This window comes from Nanorana parkeri, unplaced genomic scaffold (assembly GCF_000935625.1).
Source record: "Nanorana parkeri isolate BGI_ZX_2015 unplaced genomic scaffold, ASM93562v1 scaffold2018, whole genome shotgun sequence".
Lineage (NCBI taxonomy): Eukaryota > Metazoa > Chordata > Amphibia > Anura > Dicroglossidae > Nanorana > Nanorana parkeri.
This window is the reverse complement of record NW_017308286.1, coordinates 109,911-120,916: the sequence shown is the minus strand read 5'-3', so window position 1 is coordinate 120,916 and position 11,006 is coordinate 109,911. Positions and strand designations below refer to the sequence as shown.

Here is an 11,006-nt window from a genome sequence, read left to right as displayed (position 1 = left end):
GATGTGCTGTATTGAAAAGATGTACTATATACATTTGTTTTTTATTTTGCTCAGTAATAGACTTTAATGAATGTTGTACAGAGGAACACAACTGGGACCCAAAGGGAGTTCTCCTCACTGTACCGAAGAGACCTCTGTTTGTTTCTCATTATCTGTCCCCAGTGAACATATCCCCGATGTATGAAGCGAGGCCAGGAAAGTATAAAACATCCTTTATAAATCATTATTTATTATCATTGCAGAGGAAATTATACATTCTACCACTTCTGTATCTATCGGGTTTGTATAAAATATTTTAATTATTATATACTTTTTTTTTCCTTAATAGAGTAAAGAAGTAAATAAGTAAAGTCCCGGCATCTCCTCTCCTGTTATGACATCAGCATTGTAATAGGAATACATAGTGGAGTTGTCTCTGATAATACAATCAAAGCTTACCTGAAAAAAATCCCTTTATGTAGTGAGCGTCGCCTTCTGTCTGCCCATCACTTCCATCAACTTCCTGGATTCCCAGTGTGCTTTGTGTCTCTTTCCCTGCTGCTTGATGTGATGCAATCTCCATTTCTCAAGATTACATCTCCCATCATGCATTGCTTCCAGCAAAGCATTGATAATGTTACATTGTTCAGAAATTGAGTTGTAGTCCAGATGGCAGGCTCTGTGAGAGTTTTAACACCAGGAATTCTATTGGCATCTTCAATAAGTAAGTTTAGAATGTTCTAGATGGATCTGGTTATTAGGAGTGGGAGAGTCTGATGGAAATCCAATATAGAAATACAGATTTGAGCAGATTTGAGGAAGATAAAAGGAGTGTTTTCAAAGAAGATTTGAGAAGACGTCAATGGAAGACACTGTTTTCTCATATATTGGGCACATATTAGCTTTAGCGTACAGAGGCTAAACCTATTCAGCTTCTCTGCAGGTGAGATAAATTCCCGATCTTCATATACAAGGGTGTTCCCATAATGAGGCAGTAGCCTCAGGCAGCATCTCATTCTGGGTGAGGCAGTAGGCCAACTAACAGCAATTTGGGGGACAATTAGCCTTAAAGGAGACCTGTACCTTAAAAAAAAGTCCTTTAAGGCATGCTTCCACCTCCCCTAAGTGCCACCCATCTTGTCCAATGCATACCATCATCCTGGTTCTTCATGGTGTGGCCATTATTCTCTTTCTCTATTACTCTGTCCACCTTTAGGCTATCCTTAAAAACTCATCTCTTCAGGGAAGCCTATCCCACCTCAACATAATGGTCCTTTTACTTCTTCCACTAACCCAATCTAAACAATTATTACCTTTTGTATCACTTGTCCCTCATACTAGATTGTAAGCTCTTAGGAGCAGGGCCCTCCCAACCCTATTGTACTGCAAATGTAAAGTAACTGGCGGTATACAAATCCTGTATAATAATAATAATTCCTGTTGGTGATAACTCTCTGTTCCTCTCTTCCAATTGTACTCTATTATTGTCACCCTGTCACATGGGCTTCCAACGAAGACTACCCATGGACATTTCAACACACATCTCAGAGGCAGAGCCACTGTTGTCCCTCAATATAGCATCTGAAAGGTTCTAAAGTTGATTGGTGCCCAATTTACTGTTCACATTCCACAACCTGGCTAAGGATCCACCACTGAGAGTAAAATGTCAGCCCTCTTTGCCTTTGGGGGTCCACCTCAGGCCTCCATTGGTCCCATGGCCTTTTCAACATATATCACACAGGCAGAGTCACCATTGTCCCTCCAAAGAAACCTGCCCTCAAAAAATCAATGCATCCACCAGTGGAGTGCATGTAGAAAATCAAACAAATATTTCGAAAAGACGATTTGGGTAATTCTACTGGTCTATATTCAGCTTAAAAATGTCATTCAGTTAGTATGTTACATGTCCCCTGCAGGACAGTTGGAGACCACCACGAGTACAGCTTCCCAGAGGAGTGAATAGGGCCATGGCACGCATGCTCAGGATTAAGAGGACCCAGCAGGGATGCCTTTTAGAAGAAACGCTGTGTGGCTCCAAGCCGGGAAGTACAGTGAGGATCCCTGGAACGAGGATAAAGGTAAGTATTGAATCAGGTGGGCTGCACTCATGGTGGTGGAGGAACACCTTAAAGGTTGCCTTGTACCAAAGGTACTGTTATCCTTTAAATTGACACTAAACTCAGGAGTTAAATCTTAAAAATACATTCAGGTACCTTAACTATTAACAACAATGTATCTTATTTGTGTATCACTCGGCTGTGGATCCTCAAATCATCTCTGAATTGGTGCTGACACTGTCCTTCCTTCTGGAGGGGGGGCTACTTTTCTTCCCCATGGTCCCTGTGTGTGATGTGAAGTAGTCACCGCTCCAAGCGCGCTCCTGGGATGGACTACAATCTCATGTTTAGTTTACTCATTTGTATTGAAATTATAGTCTATCATAGGAGCGAGCTTGGAGCGGTGACTACTTCACATCACACACAGGGACCATGGGGAAGAAAAGTAGCCCCCCCTCCAGAAGGAAGGACAGTGTCAGCACCAATTCAGAGATGATTGGAGGATCTACAGCCGAGTGATACATTTTTATCATTAGGCAAGGGAGATGAATGCAAATGCAAAATGAGCAGCCCACATCAACGTGAAGAACACAATTTAAAACAATGACCAACCTGTATCCATTCATTGATGTGTATTACTGTAGAACTCATAAGCGTGCACCTAACAACCCGACACTAAATTGTTCTACATTTGATGTAGCTTAGTCTTTATTGGTGGGATTATTTCTTGAATGTAATTAGAAATGTTGGAAATGTGACATTACTGAGTTAATTCAAAATCTAAAATTATTTTTACGATGTAGTTATGAAGAAATAACCATGAGCTGTCGTTTCATGTTAATGGGTTGAGGTGCCTCAAGATTATTTCCTAAGTGAAACTCATTGGTAAAAAAAGATGAAGATAAATTCATACTCGGCAGTATTAAAGAGATCATTGGTGAGCTGATGAAGACTGCCAGCTCATCCCTTCAGTAAGGAACTGATAATTTATACTAGCTCTGGGACTGACTGATGTGGAACAGTTTAGAAGAACGTCAGCTTCACCTCACCTGGTCAGATGGATAACCAAACACTCATCAAGGACTTTCAGATTGTTGCATTTTCAGATTCACCTAAACTTCATCATGTATTTTTCTCTGTCTTTGCCTTGGTCTATCTGGTTGGGCTATTGGGGAACATCCTCCTAATTACCTGTGTGGTCACTGATGTCCACTTACATGTTCCATTGTACATCTTCCTTAGCAATCTGTCTTCAGTAGATGTCCTTCTCACATCCTCCACTCTCCCCAAACTGATGGATATTTTGTTGTCTGGGAATAATCTAATATCATTCATTGGATGCTTCACACAATTGTTCTTCTATTTGTTTGCAGCCGCTACAGAGGACATTTTGTTGTCCTGTATGGCATACGATCGGTACGTGGCTGTCTGTAAGCCTTTACACTACCAACTGATTATGAATAAGACCAAATATGTTCTTCTAATACTAAGTACTTGGATGTTGGCATCTGTCAATTCCTTATTTTTCACATTGTCCATTTACCAGATGAATGTATGCAATTCTAACAAAATCCAGCACTTCTTCTGTGACATAAAAGCCTTTGACAGAATCGCTCGTTCCCACAATAGGTTCCGAATCATAATTTCCTCTGAGATTGTTGTGCTTGGGCTCTTCCCGTTTATGCTCAGTCTATCATCCTATGTGAAAATCATTCTGATTATCACCAAAATTCAAACCATGAATGGAAGATGGAAAGCCTTCTCCACCTGCTCATCTCATCTGACCATCCTTGTTACATTCTATGGAGCCGGTACATGTATGTATGTGGTGCCTCCATCAGGGGACTTTGAGAAGAAGGACTTGATCTTCTCTGTTATGTACACCGCAGTGACTCCCATGTTAAATCCTCTGATTTATAGCTTAAGGAATAGAGAGGTGAAGCAGGCAGTGATAAATATGTTTAAATAGTTTTAATTAAGGAAACATTGTACATTTTAAATAGAGGAAGTTCTATATTTGTGCTGTAATCACACTGGCCAGGATTTTTAAGTTTGTCATGTATATAACATCTGGTGTTGGGAAGGCACTGTGTCAACTTGATAATGTGCGTGCTACATGAGTAAGGGGCAAATTCTAAAAAGTCGAGCAGTACTAAGATAACTCTGTGCATTTTTCCAGAGCTGTATTTCTTCTTTGCCCATTGACTCAAGCTCTTGAAGGACTCAAGCTTACTCATGAAGACTACTTGGAAGGTTGCCTTGAAGAAGATAAACATTAGATTGAATGATGACCTTGAAGGAAGTTGAATGTCCTAAAAACTGACACCTGACATTTAGTTTGGATTTGAGTTTGAAATGCTTCTGAGTTCCACCCATGTACCTTAATAGTTGTATCTAACCTGCAGTTGACTACCTTGCGTCACGATACATTTACATTGACTTGATAAAGATATATGGAGAAAAAAAGTGAACAAAAGCCAGTATACACAGACGCTACATTGGCTGCACCTAAAATACTCTGCTTGTACAATCTTAGTAGAATCCAGTTCAGTTTTACCAACAACTATGTAGCATAATGGCCAACTTATATGCAATCCGATATGCACTTCTACAGCAGAGTAGATGGTAGGTCAAGAGATTGTACAACCAGATTGTAAAGTGTGGCCAAGTTGGACCCAAAACGCGTTAGATTCTCAGATTGGTCTGTCTATCTCTCAATAGAAATAAAGTCATGTAAAATAAAATCAGGAATTCTATACCGTATACCAGGGCTCAAATTTCAGGTCATGAGCCACTAGCCAGGCCTGAAAAGTTACTTGCCACTAGTTGCCCTGCATAACGCAAACAAACACAAACAGGGCACAACACACACCAGCACAATGCACGGGGCACAGTACATTACACATACAGCCACAAAACAATGCACAGGACATTGCGCATGCAGCCACAGCACAACGCACAGGACATTACGCATGCAGCCACAGCACAAAGAGCACAGGGCATTACACATGCAGCCACAGCACAACGCACAGGACATTACGCACACAGCCACAGCACAAAGAACACAGGACATTACACATGCAGCCACAGGACATTACGCATGCACATTCACCCACAACACACACATGGCACCCCAACCCATCTCTATGTCCCCTTCAATTACCTGCTGGCAGGGGCCTGACACTTGGGACTAACTCTGGTCCCATGCATAGTTATTGCAGCTCAGGCTGCATGAAGGGGACCTGTGGCACAGTATGCTGTTGGAGCCCCTCCCGTGATAGCTGTAGTTTCACTTTTACAGCGCCACCGTGACAGCAGTGGGTGAGTGTGTCACGTAGGGGGTATACAAGAGCTAGGATACAAGAACGGACCTTAGTAAAGATGGCTGCCGTCATGCAGCCATCTTTAAAATGGGAACATGCATGGCTGTGGGCAGAAGCATAGTCATCAGGCATCAGGCACTCGGTCCATGACTGAGTGTCTGACTCAATGGCTTCATTTCCACTCGCCCCCTCGCAATTTTCACTCGCAAATTGCGAGGGGGCGAGTGGAAATTTTGAGCCCTGCCGTATACTATGATTATGTGTATGAACCACATATACGGTAGTTGTTGAAATACAAGATTTTCATTGGCCCATTACCCTGAGATGATTGCCATGAATAGCAGTAGAATTAATAAAATACCCTGAATACCGAGCTGAGAGCTGTCTCCGTAGTCACCAGTTAGTGTGCTTAAAGGAAAAGTATGGGGAGGCAAAGCATTCTCTACCAGAAGCCTAGAGCTGGCATGGGACAAATATGTCCTTTCCCCCCCCGACCCCAACCTGAACAGAAATGGATGGAGCTTGCATGTCCATGCAACAAAGAGTACAGAAATGTCCACGGATTATGACCTTTTGGCCCATGGACCACAGAACGGGATAGGTGGGAGATGTTGCGGCATGGTTAAACCAGTGTAATTTCATATTTAGTATGTAAAAACACATTCATATTATCATAACCAACATGCATTCTTTCATCTGAGAACCTCAGTGGCTTCTAATGTCTCATTGACGATCCCTGCTGAATCATACTGCTAAGCTTAAAATGTTGCATAATGAACATATTATAAATTGTGCTTTGAATGTAAGTCTGAATTTGTATAATACACAATTATATAGTGGAAACATCATATATACACATACTACATATGTAATGAGTTGTATGAATAAACAACATGTTATACATTTAGCTTTTTTGTGTCAAGGTTAACTAGAGTTTACGTAGCATATTTAACTTTGTAGGTTGAGGTTAACTAGAGTTCATGTAGAACACTTAGGTCTAATGGGTTGAGGTAACACGAGTTTCAACATAAAATCATAAACATTGTATCTTGACCTTGATTTAATGAACATCTGTCTTCTAATCTTGATATGAGGGACCTTAGTTTAATGAGAAATAGGTTCAACACCAAGACAGCTGTCCTCAAATCTTGATATGAGGGAGTCTTATCAAGACAAGAAGAACCATATGATGATTCTGGTCCAAATAAATATGAGTACAGGTGCCATTATTATCTGATTTTTGGAGATGGTTCTACTGTTCTAAACCCAACAAAAGGGACCTGTGATCCCATATTATTTGAATAGGGAGTTGTTGCATGTTCCTGGCTGGCCAGCTGAATACATTTATTTCTTGAAGCTATCCCCCCTGAGTAGTTGCTAATTAATGTAACAATTGGGGAGATTTCACCCTTCGCATTACTTTATCAGAATTACTAATTATTTTCTGTGAATTTTCCCTTTTATAAAAGCACTAGGATTATGTTTCTGGCACATAACAAATTTTTTTTAATGGCGCTACAAAAAATAAACGACGAACATAAGTTCTGTATTTAATGCAGTACAAATGTAGTTTACACCAGTTTATGCATGACTAAAAAAAAAAATCAACAAAATAAGTAAATAAATAAATAAATAACGATGTCACTGTGACAGTGGGGGGCAATCTCAAAAGAATCCTAAATAGCAGAAAATTACATACAGGGGTTCTAATCAATTTCTAAACCTAGTGTTACATACCAAACCGCTGAAAAGACATTTACCTGAAAATAAAACTTTCTGCTCTTTTTTTCTTATTTATTTAGAGGGTGTGGGTTTTATTGGTCTTGTTGGAACTAGAGGTAAAAGGAATTAAACTATAAGGCCTATACTTCTTGTTCTACATAATGTAATATGGGCATCCTGGAAGCCATCTTTGTTCTTTATACTCTCTCAGTATATGAGGTGAATTTGAGATCATGGTTTCTGGAAAAAAAAACCTCTAACATCAGCAATTCTCAGAACTGTACCACATACATTCCCAGGTTGTAAATTGTGGGGGTACCAGACAACAATGACAAGATAAGGACTGACCATGGTACCAGACTGTGTTAGAATGAGATTGATGGAGTTGGCATGTCTTAACAAAGGACAAAAGAAACATTCTCTATGATATATTTTGTTCCTTTTCTTATCATGGTAAAAAGAGCTCACAATAGACGTTGCCTTGTATACAGTGTGACGGACTGAACCGTCACTGGGGCGGCTGGAGGAGCCTAAGGGCCAGCCTCCTTCCTATTGACTATGGACCTAGAACTATGGAGACCCCCCCTCAGACCTCTTGGGGTTACATGGAACTATTATACTAGGTTTATGTGTGGAGTGAAAATACTGCATGTTTCCCCTGACATGACATTTAGGTGACCCTGTGTTCATTATAGGCAGCAGGCTGTCTGGAGTGACCATTGTTTATGGTGATCAAGCTCTTATCTAATTAAGGACATTCATTAGGTTCAAAGAGTGTCTGTGCTTAAGGAATACCAATGCGGCACCCGGCTGTCTAGGGGATGTAACACACTGAACTCTTATCTGATTCTGTGAGGTATAAACTCTGTGTGCTTTCTTCAATAAACTAGTTCATATTTCCACACCAAAGTCAGTGCTGTCTGATTCTTGGGGTAAGCCCATGCTATATTCCCTTGATTCTGGTTCCAGCACACAGGGAACAGCTTTAAGATGGAGATATCCAGTCGGGGTATCAGGGAGTCCATCACAATCACCAACAAGAATAATGGATGAAGAGGGCCCTGTAGGGATGTGCCTGGAAAACAGACTGTACTGGTCTGGGAAGGGCCACACAATAATGGTGATCAAGCTCTTATCTAATTAAGGACATTCATTAGGTTCAAAGAGTGTCTGTGCTTAAGGAATTCCAATGCGGCACACACTGAACTCTTATCTCATTCTCTGAGGTATAAACTTGGTGTGCTTTCTTCAATAAACTAGTTCTTGGTTTCCACTTCAACATTGGTGTTGTCTGATGTTTGAGGAGTTTAGCTTTCTGTCCTAATATATTGGTTCCGTCCAATAATTAGGCAGGTTTGGGCTGAGGACACTGGAATTCAGGTTCCAGCGGAGAGGAAGCTGATTTCTGACAGAGGTACCCAGTCGGGTTACAAGGCGGTCCGTCACACACAGTATTATTATTGGATGGGAATGGTATTGTCAATAATGCCAATTGTATTATTATTATTAGTACTGCATGAAGCATCTAAATATTTACTTGAGTAATTTTATATTTTTTTTTATATACAATATTCTACCTATATACCTTACATATATATATTATTTGGTTGTACTTATTGACACATATTAGTATATTGTGGGGAACCCCAGGGGTACACATGCGTCTTCAACACAGTCCGATATAAATAAGCAGCTTTTATTTCATCCAGCGGTAACAGAACAAACCGCTTTCTTCAGCAAAACGGTAAAGTAAAAGGCTTTCCTCAGCAAACATCAAACATAACGAAAAAGTATTTCAATAAGATTGCACTGAAGCCACCTCACCTAAGTCCTCACTGTATGTTTTTTTTGTGTAAAAAAAAAATTGTAAAATAATGAGGGGCTTTGTTTTAGCACAATAACAGGTTCGGGATAGTTAAAAGGATATTCCATGACCTTCAGGGACTATTTAAAGTCCATTGTAAAGTTAAAAACTACCGAAAAACACCTTAAAGAAGAGGTACTGGGAGAGTAAAATGTTCTGTTCCCAATACTTAGGGCCCAGCGGGCACACAAGGCCACACGAATAATGTGTCAATACATTATCTGTGATGCCACCACCTATCCCTACCTTGTATGTGATGCTTACAGACTCCCATTCCCAACATACTGCCTGTCTAGGGTTCCTCTTCCTTGACTCTATAGCCGCCGTGACCTCACACCACGTGCTGGGAACTGGAGACTGCACATGGTTCTTGGATCAAATCTCAAATGTCCTTGAATCGAATCCCAAAACCAGGACACTATCAGTATGGACCTTGCATGTTCTCCCTGTGCTTGGTGGGTTCCCTCTCACACTCCAAAGACACGCTGGAAGGTTAAATGGCTCCTGTCTAAGTTGGCCCTCGTATGTGAGATAAGGACCTTAGATTGTAAGCTCCTTAAAAGAGAACTATGGGGTTACCCCATAGTTCTCTTAAGGGTCACGGGAGGACACAAACTAGCCTCCTCCCATGACCCAAAGCTCAGTATATTGCGAGCTGCAGCTCGCGATATACTGAGAACGCCGCAGCCGGAACAGATTCCGACATTACTGTCGAGATCCACCCAGCTGCGTGAGAGACAGCTGGCTCTGCCTTCCTAGAGGCAGAGCCAGCTGTACCCGCCCCCTCCCCGTCCGTTCCCCTCCCCTGTCAGCGCTAGTGGATCGGAGCGGGGAGGGGGAATCCCTGCAGAGAGCCGTGAGTGACAGTCACCACTCTCTGCAGGGACAGGATCGAGAAGTGAGCGATCTATTGAGGCAACGTGTGACAGTTTAATTGTCACAGGTTGGCTCGAACTATGAGGTTGAGTGATTTTCACTCACCTCATAGTTCTCCTTTAAGGGCGGGGGCTGATGTGAATGTGATATAATGTAATAATAATAATAATATGTAATAAACAAATGTAAACACAATACAGAAACATTGTGTTTTCAATGGTCTGCTACAAGCTCTCCCATGGGGGTGGTGTATAGCAAGATCCAAAGCCCAGGATTTGTTGGTCTCACTTCCTGGGGTCAGAGCTGGTGGATGTCAATGACAGCCGGCATTTCCGGCTTTGAAAATCGGTTGTTCTTTGTATATATGCATGTGGAATAAAGTTTGAATCTCTTTGGAAGATCATCGTGTGCTGGTTCTACAGTTTTTATTTCCAGTCTGGGCCCTCCAGAGCTGATGACTCCCAATGGCGTTCGGACAAATAGCCATCGTCCCAGTGCTGTATTAAAATGGCCCCCGGGAGTCAAGTGGTTAAACTGAGGAGACCAGCAGATTTCTGGTGGGGCAACAGATACTTTACTTTACTCAATTCTGCAATTTGTTTAAAAGACTAAGCATGGGGAATGTTGTAATAAAGAGATTTGCTGTATATCTGGTTTTTATTTTGCTCAGTAATAGACTTTAATGAATGTTGTACAGAGGAACACAACTGGGACCCAAAGGGAGTTCTCCTCACTGTACCGAAGAGACCTCTGTGTGCTTCTCAGCATCCGTCCCCAGTGAAGATATCCCGATGTATGAAGAGAGGCCGGGAAAGTATAAAACATCCTTTATAAATCATTATTTATTATCATTGCAGAGGAAATGCTACATTTTGCCACTGTGCCCAGGTGCAATGGTGTCAGTGCATTGAGGAAGTCCATCCTATGGGCATCTTCACTAAGTAAGTTTACAATGTTGTAGATGGATCTGGTTATTAGCAGTGGGATAGAACTTCAATATAGAAATATAGATTTTAATTTTTGACCATAGGGACCTTTTAAAGAAGATAAAAAAGGAATATTTCCTAATGCAGATGTGAGAAGACTGCCATGGGAGCCACCATTGTCTCATATATTGGGCACCTACTAGCTTTAGGCTACTGAGGCTAAACCTATTCAGCTTCTCTGCAGGTGAGATCATTTCCT

The 11,006-nt window shown here is 41.3% G+C and overlaps 1 protein-coding gene across 1 annotated transcript; it reads left to right on the top strand.

The window, feature by feature from the left end:
* The first annotated feature begins 3,093 nt into the window (after positions 1 to 3,093).
* LOC108800413 (olfactory receptor 1-like) lies at positions 3,094 to 4,005 on the top strand. Its single transcript, XM_018572395.1, has one exon. It carries the CDS (start codon positions 3,094 to 3,096, stop codon positions 4,003 to 4,005), a length of 912 nt encoding a protein of 303 aa, XP_018427897.1.
* The last annotated feature ends 7,001 nt before the right edge of the window (positions 4,006 to 11,006 follow it).

Bases quoted from the DNA above. Each gene is read 5' to 3' on its own strand.
- LOC108800413 (XM_018572395.1), top strand. From the start codon at position 3,094: ATGGATAACCAAACACTCATCAAGGACTTTCAGATTGTTGCATTTTCA.